This window comes from Pezoporus flaviventris, unplaced genomic scaffold (assembly GCF_033815535.1).
Source record: "Pezoporus flaviventris isolate CSIRO_AGI_PZ_B2104156 unplaced genomic scaffold, CSIRO_AGI_Pfla_v1 ptg000154l, whole genome shotgun sequence".
Classification (NCBI taxonomy): Eukaryota; Metazoa; Chordata; class Aves; order Psittaciformes; family Psittacidae; genus Pezoporus; species Pezoporus flaviventris.
In genome coordinates, this window is record NW_026892702.1 from 1519299 (window position 1) to 1545869 (window position 26571).

At 57.3% G+C, this 26571-nt stretch overlaps 1 protein-coding gene across 1 annotated transcript in view; it reads right to left on the reverse strand.

Moving 5' to 3' along the window:
- Window positions 1–1643: 1643 nt before the first annotated feature.
- Window positions 1644–26571, reverse strand: part of RGS3 (regulator of G protein signaling 3) — a 74785-nt gene continuing 49857 nt past the window's right edge. Inside the window, 7 exon segments of the mRNA XM_061479591.1 lie at window positions 1644–2885; window positions 2965–3131; window positions 3711–3772; window positions 4378–4479; window positions 7680–7753; window positions 11143–11769; window positions 24124–24246. Of these exon segments, the coding sequence (XP_061335575.1) occupies window positions 2700–2885; window positions 2965–3131; window positions 3711–3772; window positions 4378–4479; window positions 7680–7753; window positions 11143–11769; window positions 24124–24246 (1341 nt within the window). The 3' untranslated portion in view covers window positions 1644–2699.

The window sequence follows — 26571 nt, forward strand, 5'->3', positions numbered from 1 at the left end:
AAAGCTGTGGCGCCGGTGTCACCGCAGGGTCCATGGTGAGACCTGTCCTCCTGCAGAGAGCACAGCAACACAGGGCACAAGCATGGGGCATCCCCACCTCCCACCCCTCTCCTGCAATCCAGCACCTCCCAGGCAGGTAGGGTTGGAGCTGTGGTGTTTGCAGAGTGACTCAGGCCAACCTGGCAGTGAATTCTGCTACAGCAATAACCCAACTGGTGTCACTCACACGGGGCAGTTCCGTTTTCTCCAGGGAGTCACCCCAGGTCCCAGGTCCTTCACCTTTTGCCTGCAGGCATTGGTGGCACTTACTCAACCATGCAGCAGATTCCCACGTGTCCCACAGCAGCTCCAGGCCTTGCTGCCTGCCCTGCTGGATGAGCTCAGGTAAGTCACATAAGGAAGGCATGCTATAGGCTCAAAACCAGGCGTGGATGTGCAGGTTGGATGCTCCTGGGCATCACCAACAGCCTCAGGAAGGCCCACTGGCCCTGGCCTCCAGAGAGAAGGTAATGGCAGGTACTGAGCTGCCAAGTACCACAAAGCTCCATGAGCCAAGTCCCCTGCATGAGACACGGGAAGTGGGGACCAACAACAGGACCCTGCAGTCAGTGTCCTGACACTGATGGGCTGGGGCTGTGAGAGGAGGTCAAGAGTATATGCGTGTTGGAGAGATAGGGGAACTGCAAGAAAATCTGTGTTGAAGCCAGATCTGAAGGGAAATGCTCCTGGCAGGTTCCAACACTATTCTATGATCCTATGATTCAATGAAGGCTCCCAACAGCGCAGGAGGAAGAGGAGGGCCTGGCTTAGAGGAGTCAGTTGGGGTGACCATGGCAGTGCTCGCAGGGAGAATGCACTGACCTGACGGGTCCCAGCAGGCATCCCACTACCCTGCTGCCTCCAGCCAACTCTCAAGGGATCCCCTCAGCTCTGCCTCAGTTTCCCCACCTGGCCATCACATGCTGTGAGTTTAAAGGGGGAAACGCACAGCTCCCAAGTAGAGATCATATCTGCCACAGGAGAACTGTGCCCGGGTGGGATTGCTGGGGCAGCTGCAACACCTCCACCCCTGGGCATCACCTCCACACCACACCGTGGCCCCACACAACCCCCCGACACCATAAACACATCCTAAGCCATCTGAAGCCGACCACAAGCAGGTGGCACAAGACACTTCAGCCACCAAACACGCCGTGAACAGCCCTTACAAAACATTCTCATCCTAAACCAGAGCTGTCAGAGCGCTGCCTTTCCCAAGGGAGCAGCAGCCCTGCCAGCCAGGACCTGAAATAGCACTGCAGGGCTTTCTGATGCTTGTTTTGGTATGTCCCCAGAGGGACCCGGAGCTACACTTGGTCACTTGTGTTTCTGGGCATTTCCATGCCCAGAGGCTGGTGCTCTGCCGTGTTTAAACAGTGAACCCTGTCCCTGGGAACAGTCTCGTTTTGGGCAAAGCTGTCTGTGTTCCTGCAGGGCTACACCTGGGCACGGCCTCACAAAACCCAGCTCAGAAATCCAGGGAACCAGAGCTTCCCATCTTTAGCCATGCAGGAACAGGAGTTTACACTTCCCCGCTGAAGAAGGGGATGTCTGCTCTGGCAGTGCCGAGAAACACGTCAGGAAGAAAAGGCAGCTACAAGACATGATATTCTCCTTTTATTTACCTATGACCATGACAATGTATTTTTGCCAGCTGCAGAGATGCTTCGCACTGTAAACTGGGTGCCTGGAGGCAGGCAGTCCGTCCAGCTCCGCCAGGGTCAGCAGTAACCCCTGCTCCTCAAAACACATATTGTTATCCAGAGTAAAGAGAGCATCTGGTCCACGGAGCTGCTTTTCTCCATCACCAAACCCTCCGTCGTCAGGGCATGATATATACACCAGGCTCCCCCAGCGGCCCGCTGCCAGGGAATGGGTTTGTCGGATAAAACCGAACTCAGACAACGTTGTACGCACTCAGAAACTAAAAAAGCATCCACTCGAGCGGAGCACCCGCCGTGACACACACAAATATTGCACTTGTCATTTCAGACCAGGAAAGGACACGAGGGTTTCCTATGACACAGCAACGTGTCCAGCTACGGGAGGTCAATAAATAAACCAGGGGTGGGAGCAGGAGGTGGCTGGCCTCACACACCTCCAGTGCAGGGGAAGAACCCGGCTTCCGCTGCTTCCAGGGGGACCCACCACGAGCAAAGGAAGCGCCGGGCTCCTGGGATATAACTGCTTCAGGAGGCATCGCCAGCATGGGAAGCACAGCAGCATCCTGGGGCTGATCCAGTTCACAAGTCTCACATCCACGGATATAAGGTGGTGCTGTTGTCCCCTTGCCGAAGCCCTACACAGAAGTCCTCCTCCTCAAGCTGGGATCACTCGTCACCTTCCAGCCATGCTGGCAGCTCGGGCGCCTGCTTCACAGTAGTGACGGGAGCTTCCCTCCTGGCTAAAATCCATGCCGGAGTCACCCCGAAGGCATCGTACCAGCAATGGTGAGATGGGGCGATGGAGCAGTACCAGACTGCTGGGCTTGTTGGTCCCCTTGGCCCCATGCTCAGTGCCTTCAGCTGCCCCACACCCGTCCACTGCAGGAATACTTTTGGGGCCACAACGGCAGCTCCCGCTATCCCCCAGGAAAGCCTCTGCTGCCCGATTCCATGTAAACACTCAGCTCCCAGCCTGCCCCGAGAGAGTCCTTGGGTCTACAGTGGGGAGCTGGCTTTCTTCTGGTTAATTATGTCCAAGTACAAGTCGGAGCGCAGGAAGCGGGGGTACGAGTCCTTCTCCATGAGCCCGTAAATCCTCTTCTGCGCGAGGTCGAAGCAGCTGCGGGTGATGTTCTGCAGGTTCTCCTTGGTGTGCTCCCGCGTGTAGGAGTCCAGGTTGACCTGTGGGCACAGAGACCAGCGCTGGTGAGCAGCTCCCTGTGCCGCGGAGCCACACACCAGCACAGGAGCCAGCCCTCACCTCCTTGCAGGACTGGATGGCGATGTACTCAGCAAAGATCTTCTTGGCCTTGGAGACCATCTTGGACTGGGACTTGATCTTCTTGAACTCCTCACAGGCCAGCCAGAACTCCAGGTTCTCCTCGCTGAACTCGGTGCGCAGGAAGGCCCTGAAGGCAGCGAGCCCGTCTGTGGGGACACAGGCACATCTTTACTCCCGGCTCACATGTGGGGAATGGCCCCGCAAGACCCTCAGCCCAGCAACCTTGCAAAGGTGCAGATTCAGCTGCCTCCACACACTGTCCCCTAAACCTGCTCAAGAACCCCCGGGCAAAGCAGGCAGCGGTGGCATCGCCAGCGCAAGCTCAGCCATGCAATCCATCCGCACGCTGAATCCCCAGTCCTCAGCCCTGCTGCATGCATGGGGAGACGACTCCCTTGCTGTCCCTATGGGAGCTGGGTGTAGGATGTGGCCATGGTGTGGGGTGCCCCACACAAGAGGGGAATAGTCTAAAGCAGCTCCTGCTTCATAGATCAGGCAGAGGCAAGAACTGCTGCTTTTTCCTCCCCAAGAGGGGCTGCAGCCCGAAGCCCTGGCTCCCCCCGGCCCCTGCACCAGACAGGAACAGAAGAGGTGCAGGCAAGGGGCAGCCTCATTTCCCTTCGTCTACCCCAAACACCGGAAGGGATTAACAGAGGAAATCCCTGCTCTAGCCATGCACATCTCCGGATACTCCCCCAGCAGCAAACAGTCGGTCAAGCACTTACATTTGTGCAGCAGCAGCTTCTCCAGGGAGTCCCCCCACTTGAGAGCTTCCTCGGGAGTGGGCCTGCAGGAGGACAGAGCGTTGGCAAGGTGAGGCTGTGACAGCCACAACCGGTAACAGCACCGCGTGTGCCCCAGCTCCAGTACCGCACAGGGACCGAGGGAGGGCTCTGCACCGGGCAGCACAGCAGGAGAAGGAAAACTCTGCCTTTAGACTGGCTGGAGGATAACTCGACCCACAGAGCTCTGCGCGCTGGGATCTGCGGTGTCTGAGCCAGGACCGGCTGCGGCACGGCGGGATTTCAGCAGCCGGATAAGCTGCAGTGTGAGCAGAGAGGGCTCGGCTCCAGCGGCTGGAGCATCTCCAGGGAAAAGTGGTTTTTCAAACCGCCCTCCGGCCAGTTACAGTTTCTCGTACAGGCACTGGGGAAAGCAGCCATCAGGTAAATTTCCAGCCCAAGCTGCCGCCTCCCGGGCACGGAGCTTCCCCCGCCTCGGCAGAGGTTTTGGCCAACAAACGCCTTTTAATGCTCCTCCAGAAACAAAACCTGCTTGTCCACAGCTTGCCCCAACAGGGTGGCCCCAGCCCCGCTGGAGGCGATGCTCAGCCCGACCCCAGCTTGTCCCCAAGCTCCCCCGGTCCCCGTGCCCCCCGCTCGCAGCGCTTACTTGAGTGACTTGAGCACTTTGTCCAGCTTCCCGGAGGGGTTGGCCCCGGGGGACTCGTTTCGCCGCCGAAAAATCCCCAGTCGGTTCTTCATGTCCTTGGCTCTAGGGGGAAAAAGGAAGCGTTAGCAAGCGGGCGAGGGGCTGGGGGGACACCCGGCACCGAGGGGAGCCACCCTCAGCCTCAGCCCTGTGGCCACCACCTACTCCTTCATGGTGTGCCGGCGCTGCAGGCTGCCGTTGTGGGGTCTCTGCACGCCCAGCAGCATCTCGGCGTGGAACTCCAGCGGCTGGGGCTTGGAAAGGTCCCGGAAGAAGGGCATGTTGGCTGGGGCGCTGCCGGCGCGGACACACGCTCCGCTGCTCTGCCGCCAGCCCCGTGCGCGCTCCCGCCCGGTGCGCCCGGCGCGGAAGTGGGAGGGCTCAGCCGGGGGAGCTTTAAATGCGGAGAGGGGCGGCCGGGGTGCGTGTGAGTAAGGGCTGTGTCAGCCCCGCTGCCGCGCAGGGTGGCTCCGGCGTTGCTGGGGAAACCCGAGGAAAGGTGGAAAAATCAACGCCGAGGGTGGAGAGCGGGGATTTACGAGGCTATTTATGGAGCGCAGGAAGCCGGGGGAAGGCAAAGGGGTTGGGAGCCGCCGTGTGACCCGCTGGTGCTCACACTGCTCCAGTGCCAGCAGAGGAGGGGCACAGCCATGGGGACATCTCCATAAGGGGGTGACTGGTACCGGCGGCGTGTGGCACTGAGGGGCAGGGACACCAACACGCTGCCACCCTGCACCGGCACAGTGATGGACACCCGGACACGGGGCTCCCTCTTCCCACCAGGACAAAGCGGGACCAAGATATCTGGCAATGCCATGTGAAAATGAGAGCCCAAAGCTCAGCCCCCCGGCGAGAAACGGAGAGCAGGAGGTGGGAGAGGTGACGGGTGCAGACGATGCTGTCCCCTCGTGGCACGTTCCCTGCATGACACCACGGCACGAAGGGGCGCGGGGGACACTGCGTGGCCTGGGATGCTCATCCTGCACCAAGGCTGCTGGATGGGACCCAGGGTAGCTTGGCCAAGCCACCCCCTGCAGCCTCCCACACCGGAGGGTCTATGCCAGGATGCTTGGAGCCACCGAGCCATGCCCAGAGCTGGCTGGGGACATAAGAGGGGTTCAAGGCAAGGGTGTACCCCTATCCCTAGTTATGCTCTCTAGACCCACAGCTCTCTCCCGTCCCAGGACAGTAAAACACAGCAATCCACTGGGAATAAATGCGACCACCCCAGGGCTCAGTCCCACAAGGTGCTGAGCACCCTGAGTCTTGGAAGGATTTAGAGGGAAATATCCCCTCCTAGTCCCGAGCACATCCATGCCCTCATGGGGGGCACAGAGGGTTTCTCTGCCTTCACATCATGTGGGCTGTAGTCCCAGCAGGACACAGATCCTGCTGCTGCCAGCACTAACATGGGAAAAGCTGCTCCAAACACAGAGCCTCACACTCCAAACACCATCTGCCTCCCATTACCACTCAGCCAGCGACGCTGAGAGCTGAGCACCAGCCACCACACGGGACGGGCCACCCCACACAGCCCTCAGCAATAGCTCCAGCATGTTCCCAGCTCTGCGAGGCAGCCGCCGCAGCTCGGCACAGCTTTCCAAGCACTGAACGGCGCTTGTGTGTGTCCCCAGCACATGCGGGCTGCCGGCACCAGAGCCCGAGCCCTGCGCACACCAGGCTGGGGGTGTTTCCCAGCTGTAATACACCAGGAAGCACCACCTAAGGAAGTTCCCCAACTTAAAACCCACTGTTCCCCTTGCACGTGCTTGCAAATAAACAGCAAGCAGCACAAAACCAGACCACAGACACACAGAGCCCCAGCTGTATAACCTGCAGCATAAAATGCCACAGCAAAAATAGTTCCATTAAAGAACTGCTGGTTTCTGCCTGGAGTTGCCCCTATAAAGCAATCAGCTCCCAGCACGGCCATGAGGCCACATCCAGCACCATCACCCCACGCTACTTCCAAAGCATCCCCTGCAAAGCACATCACCTTTCCTCTCAGGATGCCAAGCCCTACCTCTCCAGGTATCTTTCGGAGAAGTCCACCATCGTGTGGCACATCGGGGGGTGCCGGCTGAGGCGCGGTGAGCGCCAAACCCCAGCCTCATGCACCATAAATAGTCCCTGCAGATGGCCGGCAACCCAGCTGCGCAGCCAATAGCCGACCGGTGCGATGCAGGAGGCTCCCAGCGCATCCGCAGCCGGCTCAAGGTGAGGACAAACCCCCCCCCACAACCGTCCCTGACCCTGCGGGATGGAGCTCCCCCCCCCCAGCACCATTCCCCTGGCTCAGAGCTGCAGCAGGACACGGGAAGGGGGGGTGTCCCCGTGAGGGATTCATTTTAATTTCAATTGGGAGGAAATAATGAAAAGAGCTAAAAATAGGCACCTGCAGCCAAGACACGCGGTTCAACAGTGCCGCTCGCTGGCAGGAGGCACATGTGTGGAGCTGTGCATCCTGGTGCACATCCAGCACACTCGGCCCCCTCACACCCCTTAAGCTGCTCAAACCACGTGCAGCTTCTCCACCTGCCCTGAGCCCACATGAAGGACCCAGCTCCAGGAATCCCCGTGGCCGTGACACCCGGATGGATCCTGCACTGCAAACCCAGAGGTTGTTCCAAAACCATCCTCACTCGTCCCCACCATTGCATTTCCAGCTGTGTTCATGGGCAGCAAAGGCCACGGCTGCCTCATCCTTGCCTGGACCCAGTTCTTGGCACCCCTAAAGCCTTACCTGGAGAGGCAGAGGGGCTGTGAGCATCCCTCAGTTCCTGGTGCTCTCACCACGCTGCCCATGTGCTGTGATGGTGGAGTCTGTCCCACAGTGGGAAACCTCCCGATTCCTCCTCCCTGCATAGGGCCAGTGGGAAAGAGGCCCCCAGCTCATGTTTCAGCACTTGCATGGCCTCTCCCTGAACTCAGCACCACCAAGGCAGAGCTCTGCCAGCTCTGGGAAGCTGCTTTCCCCATGGCACCAGCTGGAGCAGGCTCCTGTCTGCCAAAGCAAGGCCAAGAGGGGCTGCTCCCAGCCAGGTGTGTGATGCCCCATTATATCTCCTACCTCCTCCCTGAAAATCACAACTCCCTGTATGAAGCGAGACCTCAATTCACACTTTGCTGCTTTCTCCCCAGAAAAGCTTGGGAGAACAAGACAGGGGGACCCTAAGGGCTGCCCGGACCAGCAGCGCTCTGCTGAAGTGTTTGAGTGCCACAAACAGCCCTGGAACACTCTGTCACCACAATGTGACACTTACAGGTTCCTGCTCCGTTTCTTGAGGGAGGTCTCGTCCCCTTCATCACAGCTGCATTCGGGGTCGGCTCTGCTCAGCTGGGGAGGGGGGAGAGAAAAACAGTGTCTGCATCATTGTGCCAGTGCATGGCCCCAGTGGCATCCCAAGGTCACCCACCAGCGTTGCCAGCAATCCCCGTGGTCCCCACACCTGCACAGCCCAGAGCCACAGCATCCGCAGGGCTCCCTCCCCGCAACCACAGCTGCCTGCAGCAATGCAATGGGACAAGCTCTTCTCCACCCTGGCACGGGGACTTACCTCCCCCCATCCATCCCATGCCCCCTTCAGTCTGTGGTGTTCCTGGGGCATCTGAGGAGACACCACGGCTGGTGACCCAGGAACCCCTCTGGGTTTGGGATGCTGACAGTGGGGAGAACACCTGTATCCATTCCTGATGCTTCTATTCCTGCTGTCCTGAGTGGGCAAAAGTCCCTGCACAGCCTGCAGAGCACCTTGTCCTCCCCAGAACCAGGCTGGGCCCCCAGAAACAATGAGGGGTTCCCCAGCAGTCCCCAGGAAGGAAAAACCAGAACAATTTACCCATAATTGAGTCATATCATGGGAGCCTTCAAGTTCAAGGAGCACCCAGAGGGCTCCACTCCTTGCCCAGCAGCCCAGGGCAGCCTGAGCAAACCAAGGGGACATGGGATGCACTGCGAGCTCGGGGCAGTACCAGTGTAGCTTCTGAGCCTGGGGTCAGGCATGGAGACCCCTGGGACCACTGTAGCTTCCTATTGGTGAATGAGACTGGAAGATGCTCGCAGCCAGCCCCGTATCCAGCTCATCCCTGCGCTGCCGGGGGCCGCAGGGCACTTCCCAGGATCGCCTCCCCGTGGGAACTGGCCGCGCAGCGCCGCAGCCCGGAGCTCACGGCTTTGGACACTTCCTTCCATTCTGCGCCCTTGTTTCCGGAGTTTATCGGCCCCAAACAATGCAGCCCTTGCAAAGCACCTTCCCCAGGCAGATAGGGCCCCGGCAGGCGGGCTGGCCGCGGCGACACGCAGCCGGAGCGCGCTTCCTGCCATTGTCCAGAGAGGCTCCGCCGTGCTCCGGGACAAAAGGCAGCAACGGAGCTCGCCCGAGGGGTCCCAGCGCTCCCAACCACTGCATGCTCTGAAAACAACCCCCTCCCCGCCCCACTGCGGGGTGAGGGGGGAGCGGGACGGGATGCTGGGCACGATGGTGTTAAAAGGGCCAACAAAGCGAGCCCCTCTGAAATGCTCGCAGAGGGGAAGAAGCAATCAAGCAGGTCCATGGATGCTGTGGCCTTGCCACTGAGGCCACTGGGTGCAGGTATCACCCGTGCTTGCCAAATTGGAGGGGATCTAGAGGGGAATTGTGCATCAGTGCCTCACTCCAGGAACCTCGGCGGGTTTTATCAAACTAGTCCAAAGGCACAGCCCAACAGAAATCCCTCCAAAGTTTACCCAGGGGGATGGCAGTAGCACAAAACTCGATGCATGTCGTGGCCAGGCACCCTGCACGCTGCAGCTCCCATGCATCCTATGTACATCAGCAGGGAGCTGGGGAGACACAGCAATAGGAGCAGGCAGGGGTGCCCCAGGAGGGCATACGGGCAGGGGGTTTAGGCACCGGCCATGCAGACAGAGCTGCTCCAGAGCTGGCAGCAGCAGGAAGTCCAGCAGCCCCACTGCAGGGGCTCCAAAGCACCCCGCACCAGAGCAGTGCAACCCAGGAGGAGCCCGGTTCACCCGGGTCAGTCCAGGACGGGCACTGGGGGCTCTCCGGGGCAGGACTGGGACACGCTCCCTGGGTATCCCCCCCCATCGGCAGCGAGTGCAGCCCGTGGGGCCCCAGCAGCGCTGCACTCCGCTGCCTGCAGGGCTGCACGCTCCCGGCCGCACGCACAGCGGCACTGTGAAACCAGCGGAGCCGGCACTGGCAGCGCTGCCGGGACACGCTCAGCGGGCAGGGCTGCTGCCAACGCCTCCCTTGCTCTGTGTCCCTGCCAGAAAGGGCCTTTCTTGATAGGATCTGGGAAGGTTTCTGAATCCCGCAGCCCACAGCTGCTGGCATCAGAGGGTCTGGGCTACCCTACTGCACAGCAGCCCCGTCTGACCAGCCTGGATTAGAGCTAAAGGCTCTCATCAGCCCAAAAAGCGCTCCAGGGAACAGCAGCAGAGGTGGCTCCTCAAGCAGCATGAGGCTGGCAGGATGGTTAACCTCATCACAGGCTTAAAACCCCACCACACTGCATGCTGGGTGGCAAACAGGGCTCTGTACCAGCCCCTCCTGCCAAGGAGGCAGCACCATGGAGCACCACGCAATGTGGTCCTGCACTTTGCAACGTGGTCCTGAGCAGTGTGACATGGTCCTGAGCTGTGTAGCATGACCCTGGGCAACGCAGCATGATCCTGAGCCAAGTAATAGAGCCCTGATCACAGCAGCACACACAGCCACTGGTGGAGATGAAGCTGGGGTGAGCTTGGTTGGGCAGAGCGGGGTGCTGGGCTCTCAGCACCCAGTCAGGCTTCACCCGGACAAGCAGCACTTCCCAGGCACAACCTCTGCAATGGCACATTGGTTCCTGCAAAAGCACAGCCAAGGTGAGCTCTGCTCCACGGGTTTGTGAGAAGAGCTCCTGCTGCATGGCCCTCCACTGCTCCTGTTCTGCAGGGTCAGGAATCACTGCTGAGCTCAACCTTCTGAGATGGGCCCTCCACAATGGACAGCAGCTCTCCAGGACATGGGACCCGAAGGATCTGGACACACTGGTGGGAGATGCCCACCCAGAGCATCAGCACACTGCCAAGCATCTCCCAGAGCTGACTGCCTGGGACAGAGACATTCCTGGCCCCTCAGATGCCAGCTTTGCTGTGGCCATGGAGAGAGGGGCCACGTGTGTGCAGTTAACCCTCAACATAAGAAGGACATGGAGCTGTTGGAGCAAGTTCAGAGAGGGCCACAAGGATGATCAGGGGCTGAAGCACCTCCTGTATGAAGACAGGCTGAGAACACTGGGGTTGTTCAGCCTGGAGAAGAGAAGCTGCGTGGAGACCTCAGAGCAGCTTCCAGTGTCTGAAGGGGCTACAAAGATGGTGGAGAGGGAGTCTTCAGCAGGGACTGCAGCAATAGGACAGGGGTTGATGGGTTCAAACTGAAACAGGGGAAGTTCAGGTTAGATCTAAGGCAGAAGCTCTTCCCTGTGAGGGTGCTGAGGCGCTGGCACAGGGTGCCCAGAGAAGCTGTGGCTGCCCCATCCCTGGCAGTGTTCAAGGCCAGGTTGGACACAGGGGCTTGGAGCAAGCTGCTCTAGTGGAAGGGGTCCCTGCCCGTGGCAGGGGTTGGAGCTGGGTGAGCCTTAAGGTCCTTCCCAACCCAAACCATTCCATGGCTCTGTGCTGGTACACCTCCACCCCAGGAACTCCCCATCACACAACCAAGCAGGACCCAGCAGGTCACGTACCTTCCTGTGGCCTGAGAAGAGCAGCGTGAGCTGGTGGATGGAGCCGCCGTTCTTGGTGAGCTCTTTCTTGAGGGTCCTGGGGGAGGGCAGGGCCCAGTGGCCCGTGGTGCCCTGGCTGTCCAAGCAGTTGAGGGTGGTATCAGAGGTGAAGCAGTGGCTCTTGGCCTCCTGCAGCAGGCTGCCCTCGCTGTGGGTGCGGCGCCGCAGGGAGCTCTGCACGCTCAGCGTGTAGACGGGCTGACAGCCCGACGTCTCGATCATGCTGCTGCGCTTCGCCTCGTTCCTCTCCAAGTACTGCTCATCCCCATCCTCCTCCTCATCCTCCTCATCCTCGTCCTCCTCGTCCTCCTCTTCATCCTCCTCCTCATCCTCACCATCCGTGGTGCTGCCCGCCATGCCCGTGCTCTGGCTGAAGGTGCTGTCGAGCCGCAGCTCGGGGATGACAAAGGCTGGCAGGGTGCTGGGCTGCTCCTCTCCCCTCTTGGTAGCCGCCGGCTGCTTTTCCAGCAGGAGAGGATCCTGGGTGGCTCCCAGAGCGGGCTCTGTGCATGGAGGAGCATCACCCGCTGCCGCCTTCCCGTCCTCCAAGTGCATCTGCCCCGGCTTCTCAGCATCTGTCTCCAGCATCTGCCCAGAAGAGAAGACAAGCATGAGGGCAGAAGCACTCCAGATCTCTCACTTGCACCTTCCTGGGGAGCCTTTCTGCTCCTGACACCCCAACCACAAGGCTGGCACCAATTTCTACAGCCCCAACAGTGCCCCGGCTGGGTGGGATGGCATCATCCCCATGTCCTCAGGAGGTGGCAGATCACCCAGCACTCCCACAGCACCCAGTCCTGGTCCTGATCCTGGAGCTCTGGGTTCCCCTACCAGCAGCAAGCGGGTGGTTATGGGGCAGGAGTGGGATGGGGCCTCCTGGCTCCCACCTCCAGCACCCGGCGGCACTGGTGGGTTGGAGGACAGCAGGGGCCCATGGTGGGCAGCTCAGCACGGCAGAGCTGGGCTCAGCTCCAACCACAGAAGCAGAGCCAGTAACATCACAAAGTCATGGAATGGTTTGTGTTGGAAGGGCCCTTAAAGCTCCTCCAGCTCCAACCCCTGCCACGGGCAGGGACACCTTCCACTAGAGCAGCTTGCTCCAAGCCCCTGTGTCCAACCTGGCCTTGAACACTGCCAGGGATGGGGCAGCCACAGCTTCTCTGGGCACCCTGTGCCAGCGCCTCAGCACCCTCACAGGGAAGAGCTTCTGCCTAAGAGCTCAGCTCAGTCTCCCCTCTGGCAGGTTCAAGCCATTCCCTTTGGCCTGTCCCTACATCCCTTGTCCCAAGCCCCTCTCCAGCTTTCCTGCAGCTCCTTCAGGCACTGGAGCTGCTCTAAGGTCTCCCCTTCAGGAGCCTTCTCTTCTCCAGGCTGCCCCAGCCCAGCTCTCTCAGCCTGGCTCCAGAGCAGAGCTGCTTCAGCCTTTGTGGCCTTGCCCTTTTTATGATGCCAAAGGTCCCCCTTTACACCTGTGAGCATGGAGAGGAGCTGCTCTGTCCCCCTCCAGCCTGACTCACCACAGGCAGCGATCCAGCATCACTTGAACTGCCCCAGTGAGTCTGGAGACTAAAATTCAGACTATCATCATGTCCTCAGCCCCCTCTGCAACATCTCCCCCACCCCAAAACTAGCTGGATTTGGTGGGAGGCACAAAGCAAATGCTTAATTTATCCCATCCCTGGGTCTGTTTCAGTCCTCCTATTGTAACCTTTTGTAAAAAGGGAATGCTACCAGACCTGCCATGCAAGGATGCTCTTTGCACCAGCGCATGTTTTACTGATGCTGTTTGTGTCCTATTTGTATTGTAATCACTGTCATCAGTATTTCATGGAATAATTAGAGGAAAAACCCACACAGCCTCAGCTCATGCCCCCAAAGCCCTTCCCCTCCCAAACAGTTCCCTGTCTGCCCAGTCCTTCTGCTTAATACTGCTGGTTGCCCGCATCAGATAAGGCCCTAGAAGGAAATGAACAGGCTCCTTTAAAATGAGATTCAAGGATTAAATTAAACCCCTGCACTAATTCAATCAGAAGCTCTGCTGCTCTTCAGTGGCACGGAGGGTATGAGTAGCAGCCTCAGCACAAGCAAAGTTTCCATCCTGGGTTGGAAGCATCACTGGGAGGGTGAAATCCTGTCCTTGCAGGAAGGGCTGTGGCTGAGCTCTGCTAAACTTGACAGCGATGGGTGAAAGACAGGGGGAAAGCAGCAGCAATGCCATCACAGCCAGCCAACGAGCCTGATCACGGCTGGAGGCACCAAGGGACTTCATCACCACAGAGGCAAGGGTCACCTTGCTGCACAAAGCTGATTTGGGCCAGCAAGGACAGGGATGTGACCAGGTTTCCTTCACACCATCACTGCAGCCAAGGGGCTGCAGGAGGAGGCAGCAGAATGAGGCACAGCTAATGCTGTCTGAGCAGGAATGTGCTGTCCTTCCACTTCAAGGACTCATCCAAAACACCCCATGTCTCACTGCAGCATGGGTCCTTGGCCAGCAGCACTAGCTCAGGAGGCCAATATCTGCTTCTCTCCATCCTCAGCGTATTGGTCTCACTGTTCTCAGCATCTGTCTATATCCTCAATATACAGGTTTCCATGTTCTCAGCATCTGCATCTTCCCGTCCTCAGCATCTGGGTCCCTCCGTCCTCAATGTGTTGGTCTTCCACTCTCAACATCTGGGTTTCTCTGTCCTGAAGGGGAAGGCCTGGGGGCTTTACTACATCCCCTCTGGAGGACCTCACACTTCACTGTGTTCCTCAGTTCCTAAGTGGCCAAGGCAGCACGTCCCAGGGAGGGGAAGAGCAAGAGCAAGAACGAGCTGCCTCCAAGCCCAGGATGGCATTCAGGGTGGTTTTAGGGAAGGAGGATAAGTATGAGATCAGAGCAAGAGAAACAGAGTCCCTAATATTAAACAAGCTTCAAGACACTCCCAAAATGCCAAACATTGCCCTGTCTGTTCCAGCATCCTCAATCTCTGCACGTGTAACCCTCTGCCCAGACACTGACTTTGGGCATCACTGACTCAAAAGCTTTCTTGAAAGCCAGACTGGAGAGAACAGCAAACCCCCTGCTCTCAGGCTGTATTTGCTCAGGGCTTTCCAGAACTCATCAAATGTCAGTGAACAGAAGCGGGTTTGTCAGTGGGCTCTCAACTTCGCCAGCATTCCTCTGAGTAACGTTCCCTTTCTGGTGTCCCACAGCCGGGACTGCCAGCTGGGAAAACACCAGCCCCAGAGCCAGCCCAGCTGTGAGCTGCAGCCTGCACTGACTTCCCCTGGTGCTGCCAGAGGTGCTGTGATGGGCGGCATCCCCTTAAATCCCCAGCTTGGCGAGGGCAGGGATGGTTTTGAGGCTTCAGCTTCGTATTTCAAGACCTCTGCTCCTTGAGCCACGTGGCTCAAGTAACACCCGGGTACAAGAAAACGGAATTCAGCCTTTCCTGGCTGCTGATGCGGATGCTCAGGTTTTGCAATGCACATCTTCCTCTTGCAGTAATAGTGAGGAAGAGGAGGCTAAACAAGCCTTGGAGCACTGCCCTGCACCTCAGCCTCAGAGAATCCCAGACGGGTTGGGGTTGGAAGGGACCTTAAAGCTCCTCCAGCTCCAACCCCTGCCACGGGCAGGGACCCCTTCCACTAGAGCAGCTTGCTCCAAGCCCCTGTGTCCAACCTGGCCTTGAACACTGCCAGGGATGGGGCAATCAGGGATTGGGAAAAGCAGGAAAGTCCCTGCAGGTAACAGACTGTTGGACATCGAGGTGAATGGGAGAGCAGTGACTGTGCTGCTCTGACTGTGCTCTCCCTGCAGGAGAAGCCAATGGACCTCCCGAGATCCAGCTGGCAGAGGTGCTCCCATGGGCTGTCCCCACACCTTGGCAGTCCCATCCTCTGTGTGCCCCATGGAGGAACCTCTCTGGCTCCTGCTGCCCTTCAATCTATCCTTGCTCAAAGGTGCCTCACCTCTCCCCAGAAGCATTGAACTCCATTGGAATGAGACTAAGTCCCTCTCCAGGGGGATTTTGGGAAGGATGCAGCCAGCTTCACTGCTGGCAGTGTGTTCCCTGTGCAGAGGCAACATCCCTCCCCAGGGCAGATGGGATGTGGGGAAAACAGCACCTCCATCACCCAGGGAAACATCAGGGTTTCCAAAGAGTTTTTTGCTAAGGTGGAAGAAAAATATTACCATTTCAGTCCTTAACATGGACAAACTGAGCCATCAGATCAGAAACCTCTAACTGGCCCTGTGATACGCTACCAAAACCGTTGGTGATGCACACCTCAAGACTTCAAATGTGACCACGAGGAACACAAAGTACATGGCTAGAGGAAGAGGCATCCAATACATAGCATGGGGTTGAGAGGAAGGAAAAGAAGGCAGAAATACAAAGCAGAACTACTGGAACTTGAGAAAAACCTCATGGGAGTCATGGGAGAGTCCTCACAAGGAGAATCCCCCAAGCAGCTCCACTCCTGCCTTCCTCAAGCCGCGATGGAACACAGCAGCTTTGTACTCATTCCCTGCTTCATTACTGAATCCATGAATAATTGATCCAGAGCAATTAGTGTAAGAGCAAAAGCAAGCATGGGTGTAGAAACCCAACCAGCAGGAACATTCACACCACCCAAAATCCCTGGCCATGAAGCATCTCAGAGCCCTGGAAGGAGAAATCCTCCTCCAAGGGAAGAAATGATCCCGTGGCAGCAGCCTGCACTAATCCCATTTCCCATTACTGTCATCCCCAATTGATAGCTCTGCAAAGGGTGCCTGAGCGGGGTATCGCCCAGCCCTGCCGCTGCAGTGCTGCTCCCTGTGCCTCTGCTCCCTGCAACACAGCCCTGAACAGGAGCCAGGGCTTAACCGAGGGCATGAGCCTTGCCCCTGGCAGAGGCAGAACCTCCCCACGCCACGTACTTTGGCTGAGCAGCTGAGAACGCAGTCCCAGCTCCAGACCCCAACCTGTCCCCTGCCCAGTGCCCTCCATCCCCTGCACACAGCTCTGATTTCAGCAGTAAAGGCTGAATTCGTTGGTGTTCCCCAGTGCCAGTGAACAGAGAGTATGCAAAAGGCTGGAAAAGCCCCTGGAGCACAAAGCCCATGTTGTCAGAGCACTGTAGTGCCGCTCCCCCAGCAAGAGCCAGCTGATGTATATGGCACAGGGAGCCTCAGGAAGTCCCCATCACTACATGCCCCTTCACTCCTTCAGATGCTGCCCATCATGAACCCTTCAAACTCGAAGCCAGGCAGCAGCCACAGGTTCCCCAGGAGACAGCAGGGACCAGCCCAGCACATGGCGACCAGCGCAGGGAGCAGAGCAGACACCTTTGATCTGAAAGGACATCCCCGTTGTGCTGCTTCCTCAGCCTGTGCCCAGATCCTGCCCAGCAAAGGGTACAGCCCCAGACTGCAGCCTCTGAAAGCAAAACCTACCAAGGTGGGCTCTGGGTGCATCTGCAGCCTTTGGCACGTGTGGCCGCAGCGCTCGGCTCTGCTGCTGCACTTACTGGTGTCTGTGTAAAGCAGCAGCTGAAGCTGCTCCAGCCTCCCCCCACCCTGGCTCCCTTGTGCCCATTGTGCTATTCCTGGCTCTGCTCTGAGCCCTGAGGTGCTGTTACCCGTTGGTAAAACCAGACGATCGCTTGGCCTCGAAGAGCTGAGCATCGCCCTGAGACCTGACACATTCACTTGTGCAGCTCCCCCTCACCTGCCCTCTCCTGCCCCTGAGTGACACCACGCTGCAGGCTGGTTCTGATGCTTCCTCCTGATGAAACTGCTGCAGGTTCACAGTCGGGCTTTTTCCCCAAACTACTTTCTATGGAAAAAGTGAAAGCTCTGAGGTGGGAGATGCTCTGCAGTGTAATCCCCTTGCTGCTCTTGCCACTCCATCAGGAAGGTGCTTGTTAGAGGGCAGGATGCCAAGCCTCACAAAGGGCCAGAGAATCCCATGGGACAGGATGGAGCCATGTCTCCCAGTCACACACAGCCCTGGGTATCACCACCCAGAGGCCCCCAGCATTTCAAACACACTCTCTAGCTTTACAAAGACATCAGGGTTTGAGTAACTTTTGCAAGGAGTTGCTTGAACTTGCCTTCAGAGTCTGCCCAAGCACAGGCTCGCAGCTCCCCACCACAGCAGGGGAGAGCACCATCAGCTACCTGGAACAGGAGTCACTCGGGCACAGGAATGCTCCAGTGGAGCAGACATTGCCAGCCCTGCCTGGCACAGGCAGTGTCCCCCTTCACAGGCAGCACTGCACCACTTCCAGCACCTTCACTGACAGCAGCACTGGCTTAAACCAGTGCTGAGTCTGAGTCTGGGCTTTGACCAGCCCTGATCCCAACACTCACTCTTACCAGCTCTGCTGGGGCTCCATGAGGAGCAAACCTCCAGGGTTTAACACCACCTCTGGCCACTATGGAATTGTTGGCAGCTGCTCCAGCTACTACTAAAGAACCGTGCCTGGAAGGATGTGGGAAGGTTCACTCTTGGCACTGGACATGGCCAGGAGAACATCACACAGCACCAGAGAAACGAGCTGGTGTTTGCTGGAGGGCAGAGCTCTGCTTTCCTCATGGCTCTGGATGCAGCTGAGCACATGAACAGATAAAACTGGAGCATGGCTCTCAGCTGCTCCATCTGCTCCACCATCCCTCCTGCTCGCTCCCAGCACACAGGGACCTCAGGAGCCCCTGAGCTGTCCTGGGCTGGCAGCCTCAGCACCTCCATGCCACCAACACCAGCACCAAGAGCCTGATGGAGCCTGGGCTTGGTGCTGAAGGAGATGCCACAAAGCCCAGCCCCACATCTCATCCATCCCCAGTGAGCAGTCAGTAGAACCTCCACCTGCCCAGGCTTTGTGTGCCCCTGTGCTTAGGGCTGGAAGCCAACTGATGTGCAGGAAGGGAATGATGAGGTGAAAGATGAGCCCAGGACCCCTCAACACTCACCCAGGCTCACTTGCACTGCAGGGAATTGAGTCAGGCTACTGCACAAAGAGGGTCCTTAGATTCATAAAGGGACATTTGAGACACGCTTTGAAGCCTCATAGGGAGCTATAAAATCTCCCCACAGCCTTCAATGCCCTGGTTGCATTTGGGGCTTGTTCCATGAAAGAAGGCTTGAAAGTCAGCAAGAATATGGCTCAGGATGGGACTGCATCTACTTTATATTTGCAGCCTGATTCACATCTACTGCTCTCTCTTCAGCTCCTCTCCCGGCTGAATTAACATCAACACATTGTCCTTCCCCTGGCCCGTCGGGTGCCGAGGGTGAGATCCACATGCCACCATGCATTGAGATCACCAACATGGATTCAAGGGTCCCATTCGTTCTGATGGAATGGAGACCTCTGGCAGGGACTCCTTCCTCCAGACACTCAAGTGGAGAGAGCTGAGCTGGAGCCTGATTCACAAGGGACAGCACCTCCCATCCCATGGCCTCCTGAATCCACAGCCTGTGGCTGCCCCCACTAATACATTTCCCAGCCCAGGGTGAGAGCCGGGCTCTGCTCACTGTCATGGAATTATTTGCTTTACTTTTGTATCCTGACTCCCAAGTTCTGGCAGCTGATGCTGGAACCCTTCCTTATTGGGGCAGAATAAACCTCAGTGCTGTCTCCCCATTTGAGCACACTGACAGCAGCATGAGGTGCGTGTGGCCGGGGTCAGGCTGGCCCCTCCGATGCAGGTAGGATGCGCTTAGCCCTGCCCAGCTTCCCTCGTCGAGATCATGGAAGAAAAGCAGGCACTGATGAAGCTCCAGGTTTCCTGCACCCGTGGCTGTGCCCTGCCCCGTCTGCTCCACAGTGGTTGGTGAGCAGGGCCCTATGGAGCAGAGCTGCCATGGATGGGCCAGCAGGTTCCCAGCCCAAAAGGGAAGTACTATTAAGCCAAAAACAAAGTGAGAAGGTGCATGTTCATAGGATCCCAGCCTGGTTTGGGTTGGAAGGGACCTTAAAGTTCATCCAGCTCCAACCCCTGCCACGGGCAGGGACACCTTCCACTAGAGCAGCTTGCTCCAAGCCCCTGTGTCCAACCTGGCCTTGAACACTGCCAGGGATGGGGCAGCCACAGCTTCTCTGGGCACCCTGTGCCAGCGCCTCAGCACCCTCACAGGGAAGAGTTGCTCCCTCTCTTCCCCATCAAACAGCCAAACACACTCTGATATCTGCTGCTGAGTGAAGCACCCAGAGAGAGATGGATTCACCCCACTTGTCCCCAACCTTGTCACAAGCACCTTGTCCCCAAGTTTTATCACAGCCACCCCAGTGCCAGGAGCCCCTCGGCTGTGCCAGCCCAAGTGTGCACATGGCCACCCCCCAACGGCAGGTCTGGGAGGTGACTCAGTGTAAAAAGAACGGGTGGTGCTGAGGGCAGTGAGGTGCTGGGGAACAGGGACTGCAGAGGGACTTGGGTGCCCACCAGGGGTGGCCGGGCATGGGACAGGAGAGCAGTCACCCACATTCAACCTTCCCTGTGCTGCCGGCTCCTGGGGGAGCACCCAGGGGAGCAGGGCCACCCCTGCACCCCAGCCCAGCGCCGAGCCCTCCCCGCACCACCGGCCCTGGTTTCAATCATCCCTCGATTACACGCTGTTTGCTTTTGTTGACAGCACATTTACTTGCACTTGTCAAGCACGCTGTAAATAGTGACAGAAACAGCCCTGCCCTTCCTGAGCACAGGAACAGCCAGGAAGGGGCCGGACGGTCCCTCCCGGCCACGCACCCACCGGCGGCTCATTCCCAGCACCGGAGCCAGCGCTGCCAGGAAGGGCCGGGCGCAGGATCGGTCCATGCCTGCTCGCACCATCAGCAGCCATGGGAGAGACACTGGCCACCAGGCTTTGGAAAGTGCTGAGGATCCACCAGCTCCCGCGGGAGACAAGGGGAGCACCCATCCTGGACTGCCACGGCCCAGAGTCCGCACCACCGAGTGTCCGGAATTAGTTAGTTTAAGGATAATCTACATCTTTCAGCTACAGCCAGGCAGCATCTCGGAGGTAATCTCAGGTCACGGAGGCAGAAGGAAGAGTAATCAGCCGTTCTGAGTGTGGAAGACACAAAGAAACAAGCAGTGAGAATCAGAGCTGGTGGCAGGTTGGTTATAAGCAGGGTGCTGTGCCACTAATCTCCCTGGCAGCCCAAGCAGCTGGAGCAGCTCCAGCTCGGGGAGCCCTCTCCTTGCCCCTGCTCTGCTGTTTGCCATCTCTTCAATCATGCTAATGCAATTCCTCGTGGGGCTGAGCCAGGAACAGGACCAGTGCAGAGATGCAGGGTTATAGAAAGCCCCGTGCTCTGTACAGATGGGCATGATTGGGTCCAAGGAGGCAGCCTCACTAACTCAGTTAAGTCATAATTATAATCACATTGCCGCTGCTGTGGTTCCTCAGCAGCCCAGCCCAGCCCCAGGCTCCACACTTCCCTGCCTGGGGACATCTGTCACTAAGCTGGGTCACCCTGCAGATGGGTTTAACAGATCCTTGCTCAGCACAGCCAAGAGGCAGGGAGCTGCCTCCAGTGAGACCTGGACCCCAGGATGAGAAGGGGAAGGCTCTGCAGGGGGAGAAAAGCCCCACAGAACAAGTCCTGTGACCTGCAGCAGCTGGCAGGATGGGTGCAGCATGCTGTGAGTTCAGCCAAGTCTTACAGTGGCAGCAGAGAAGCCACTGGAGCCCATGTCTCCACCATGGACCACACCAACAGCCACGGTTATCCCCGGAGCTCCTCCTGAACTGACTCTGGCAGGAAAAGCCCGTTGGGACCATGGGATACATCACAGCTGTAACCCTCATGGCTTTCTCTTCCTACGTCTCCAGAAGTGGATGCCACATGCTCCGTACGCTTGTGTCTCCCAGAAATCAACAGCTTTGCTCTTAAGCCACCTGCTCTGAAAGCAGGAGGCAGAGTGGGCTCCACACACCCTGCATCCTCCAGGCTTGACACCATCCTCCAGGAGACATTCCCAGAGGCAGTGACAGCTCTGCAGAGCTGTAGACCCTGTGCCACAAGGAACTTCCCTTACTGGTGCCCTAGCCAGGCACAGCTCAGGGGGCCTTTTAAAACAAGAGGTACCATCCCAAGCCCCAAACCCTTCTGATTTCCCTCAGCCCCAAGAAGCTGGCACCATACAACTTTTCCTCCATCAGTTCAGCCAGTCCAGCCCCTCCTCTCCAGATGTACCCACCCTGCTGGGGATGCTCTGCCTCAGTACAACTGTCTGTTCAGGAAGGGAAGAAGCTCTTCCCTATGAGGGTGCTGAGGCGCTGGCACAGGGTGCCCAGAGAAGCTGTGGCTGCCCCATCCCTGGCAGTGTTCAAGGCCAGGTTGGACACAGGGGCTTGGAGCAAGCTGCTCTAGTGGAAGGTGTCCCTGCCCGTGGCAGGAGTTGGGACTGGAGGAGCTTTAAGGTTCCTTGCAGCACAAACCAGGCTGGAATTCTGTTGTTGATGGACAGCACTAACAGCAGGGTTAAGGTGTTGAAGGAGAGATGTTCCCAGCTCTCTCACTGCTGAGGAGCTCTCTCTGCCCAGACAATGTCCCTTTCTCCAGCACTCAGCTGGCATATGGCACATCTCTGCCTGGCACTGAGGCTGCACCAGCCCTTTGCTCCCACCGCATGGCAGAGCCCCAGACCCATGAGCTGCCTCTGGCCAAGCTGGAGTTTTGAGGGCTTTGCAAATGAGATTCCTGCTTGGAGCAGGAATCAGCCATGCTGAGGCTGATACTTCCAGCTTAATTTGCCTCTTCACAGGACACAGACACTGTTCTGTTTCCCTAAATAGCCCTGGCATCGAATGACTTGTAAGCAACAAGCAATGCTAATGGATCACTTCTCCCTTGCAAAACATGACTGACTTTCCCAGCTCCTGCACACTAGCATCCCTGGAGACTGTGCCCTGGCAAACCAGCTGTGGAGCAGCCTGGTCACAGCAGCTCCAACTGCAGCTCACCCGTGCTGGGCTCCTGCCCACAGCCTGTCCCCAGCACAGGCACCCATCCTGCCCTGGCCCCAGCACCCCACTGAGTACCTCGCCTGTTCCTCGGGCACTGTAGCCTCTCACAGGGCTGCTCTTTCTTCCCCCCACTATTTCAGGATCAGGTTTGCTTTCAAACTGCGTCCTGAGCAGTTTACACCTTGCTGGGATGGGAAATGGGGATATGAAAATTATGCACATGGTTAAGCCTCTCTTGCTCCTTTTCTCCCTCCCGGCCCCAGTGGGATTTCCATCAGTTTTGGCAAGCCAAGACAAAACCCCCTTGTCACAACCTTGGAGGGCCCACGCTGGCTCTCCACTGCACCCAGGGATCACCCTCTTGGCTACTGAGGTACTGAAAAGCCTTAGGTTTGTGTTGAGTATTTGTTCACCCATGCAGCAGCCTGGCTCCCTCCAGAACATGAGGAGCAGATGCTCTGAGAGCTTTGCTCTGAGCCACAGGGCCTGTACATCTACCAGAAAGCCAAAGTCCCAGCTGCTGCCATGAAGTCTGGAGCAGGAAGGGCAAACAGCATCCAAAAACCCAAAGTCCTCGAGGATGTCTTATGACAGAGAGCTGCCAAGATCCCCCCTTTTGGGATCTACTGGAGATGCTCGGATGTATGTCCCTGCACAGCATCAGCCCAGAGCAACCCCAGCCCGTGGCTGGATCACACCCAGCTCAGCCCAGAGCCAAGCCAAGCCCCCAGCAGCATTCCTATCGCAAGCATCCCCCAAGGAGCTGCCGGGAACCCCCTGCCTGGGCACTGTGTGGTGTCAGCCAGACACACGGCAGGAAAACAAGAGACATGTTGTCACCTCCCTGAGCTAGCTGCCGGGGTATTTGCATTGCTGAGGTACAGCTGGTAACTGTTTTCTCAGGCTCTATGTTGTTGCTATTTTAGTACATCTGAAACGTGCAGGAAAAGGAATCCAGAGGCGCTGTCTCCTGCGGAGAGGTTTGCACTGACCCAGTTTGGGAGCTGCGGAGCAAAAGCCACATCATTGCCTCTGGTGGCACCGCTCCCGCTCCCTGCCGTTGAGCCAGCCAGGACCATGCACCAAGGCTGTATCCATGCAGCAACATGGGGCAGGAGCTGCTCCACCACCACGCAGAAGCCAAGGGGAGGCATCCGGGTGGTTTTACCCCCAAGCTCCCCATCTGCTTCACTGGAAGCTCTTTAAACACTCAGCACAGTGGGTTTCTCTTTTCCACCCACCGAGAGTTCAAACCCAGTCCCCAGGGGATTGGATGACTCCAGCAGATTGCTGCTGTCTCAGACAACTCTGTGGTGGCAGCACCAGCCCCAAAGCCAGGCAGATGGAGAGGTGTTAACTACAGTGCTTCAAACCCCCTCCACACACACATCTCTTGCCAGGGCTGCTGAGACAGAGCCCTGGGGCCAGGCTGAAGCTCTTCAGTATGGGAAAAGTGCTGCTGCTGCCTTGCTGGTATGAAAAGCAGCACTCATCAAATGACCTTTCTGTGCTCTGAGGCCATCTGTGGGGTCTGGATCAAACGCTTGAACCCATCTGAGTGTGCAAAGGGCCAAATCTCTGCACCACGACTCCCATGCCCTTGGCTTTTAATCAGGACTCAGAGACCCTGGCCTGAGCCTCTCCCTCTGCATTCAGCTGTGCCCTAGAGCCAAGCTCTCAGGGAAGGCCACAAACTGGGTTGCATGGTCTCAGCTGTCCAAATACAGATGCTGGGAGGTCTCAGAAGCCGCCTGCTCACTGGAGTCTGCCTCTACTCAGGTCAGTAGATGCAAATGCAGTAACTGCTTCCCAACCAGGGCAGGAAGCTGCAGACATAGCAGTGCCTGACCACAGTCTCCCTTCTCTCCTAGCAGAAAACCAGCCTCCAGAGCAGCTCTCCTGGTAGGAGCATCCCTGGAGCAAAGCCCCTACCACGAACAGAGCCCTGTGATGCTCCAAGCAGTGTTCTCAAGCTCCCGCATGGATCTCTTACCTTGCTCTCCGTAGGAGCTGATGCTGGATGTTGCTGCTTGGTGATGTTCTCAGCCAGACACCAGCAGATCCTCTTCTTCTGCTCCTGGGAGTAAGCCTCCAAACTTAATAAGCACTCCGACTTCTGACGTAAAGGAAACACAGGCAGAGAGAAGGTCATTAGCTGTATGTCTCAGACCCTGGCTTCGTTTGCAAACTACTCGCTTCCAACACACTGTAGCAGATGAATACAACAGGAGAGCTCACACCAGTGCCCTGTGCTCCGGGAACAAGAAAGGAAAAGAGATGGGAAATCAACTTCAGTGTCATCTCCTCTGGAGAGGGGGTGAGAGGCTGCTGCGGTGCAGAGCAGAGCGGGGAGGCACGGGCAGAGCACCAGCAGCTCTGCAGCCTGTGCCATCGCGGTGGAAGCACGTCTATTAAAGCTAATTTAGAGGGTGGAAATTGCTCTGTGCCGAATGCAAACATTAGCGAGGCGCCGCAGCGAGAGCTGATGGACACGAGAGCCTCTGAGCTGGGTGCGGCTGGGGGAGGCAGAACTCAGGGGAATCCCAGAATCCCAGCCTGGTTTGGGTTGGAGGGGACCTTAAAGCTCCTCCAGCTCCAGCCCCTGCCACGGGCAGGGACACCTTCCACTAGAGCAGCTTGCTCCAAGCCCCTGTGTCCAACCTGGCCTTGAACACTGCCAGGGATGGGGCAGCCACAGCTTCTCTGGGCACCCTGTGCCAGCGCCTCAGCACCCTCCCAGGGAAGAGCTTCTGCCTAAGAGCTCATCTCAGTCTCCCCTCTGGCAGGTTAAAGCCATTCCCCTTGGCCTGTCCCTACAGGCCCTTGGCCAAAGCCCCTCTCCAGGTTTCTTGCTGGGACATCAACCACCTTTAAGCCAAATCCCACCCATTTAAGAAACTTTCTAAGCAATTTCTCTTGGCAAATGTCTCCAAGCTGGTAAAGAGCTCATCTCAAATTAGGCATTAGTAACATTTGCTGCCCACTGGGATTTTTCAGGTTTCACTCTAAAGAGGGTCCAGAAATGCCCCTGGTTTGATCTTCCCTTCTGAGACCAGATATGAAAAGAAAAAATAAAGGAAAAAAAAGGCAGGATTTTAGGACAGATTTGGCAGAGAAAAAAAGAGTCTCGTACTACAGGGCAGGAAAAACACTTTTCATTTCCCCCTAGGATTTCCTTCCAGAAGGGCAGCTCTACAGTAGCCTGTTTTTCCCAGAAAGGCCAAAGAGAACTAAGGAACTCACAGCTTTGTGACTGACTCCGGAGACACAACACAACCGAAGGGGAAATGCTCTTTAGTCACACCATTTAAACCACTGTTTTCATTGGATGCTAATTCATTCACTTTTAATCCAAAATCCCTGCTAAAGCAGGAAATAAACCAACCTCCTACGTCACCTCTGGCAACAGAGATCTCCAGCTCAGCCCTTTGCCCCTCCAAGGAGACTTCCAGGAAAGAGATTTAACCTTTCCGATGTCTGATACCACCACATCTGCTCCTACAGCAGGAACAGGCTTAAACACAGAAAATGCATGCTCAGGCTTGCAGAGCGCTATCAAAAGGAACAGGGGGTTGTGATTCAGGGACACAAGGTGGTGGGGCTCCCCCTTGCCCTGCAGATCTCGAGTTGCAGTGATGCTTTGAGCATCCCCCAGAGCCTCGCCGCGCTCTTTCTCTTTACTGATGTCTCAGTCTCTCCCAGTCCCAAACCAGTAGATCACCACTGTGATACCCCTCATCCTAGAGGTACCTAATGATTCCTGTCTTTAGAGGAGAGGATGGGTACCCATCTAATGGGCTGGAGATCCAGGCTGGCATTTCCCCACCCTGTACTTGGGACCCGAAATGAATGACAGCAAGGACTCAGCAGAGCCTGAAAGACATCAGTTCAGCTACAAGGAGTCCAGTGCCCACACTGATGCTGTAACCACTGCACACTCCATCCCTACTGAGCTTCTGCAATTCCCTCAGCATGAAACTTAAAGCAATTCCAAGGACATCTCACATCCCTCTTCCTGTGATGGATGCACACTCACCTACCCCTGCTCTGCAGCCCCTCACTGATTCAATTACAGTCCCCATCTCTTCGATTGAATTTAGCATAAAGCGATGCTCAGCCCGCACTGGCTGCTGAGAGCAAAGTGCCCCTCTCCCTCCTGTTCAGCCTCAGTGAGCTGGAGAGGCTTCCCAGCCCCAGCTGCCTGGGAATATTAAAGCCAGGAGAGGAGATTTTCCTCTGGTCCGCAGAGATGCTGCGAGGGCTGGAGCAGCTCTGCTCTGGAGCCAAGCTGAGAGAGCTGGGCTGGGTCAGCCTGGAGAAGAGAAGGCTCCTGAAGGGGAGACCTGAGAGCAGCTCCAGTGCCTGAAGGGGCTGCAGGAAAGCTGGAGAGGGGCTTGGGACAAGGGATGTAGGGACAGGCCAAGGGGAATGGCTTTAACCT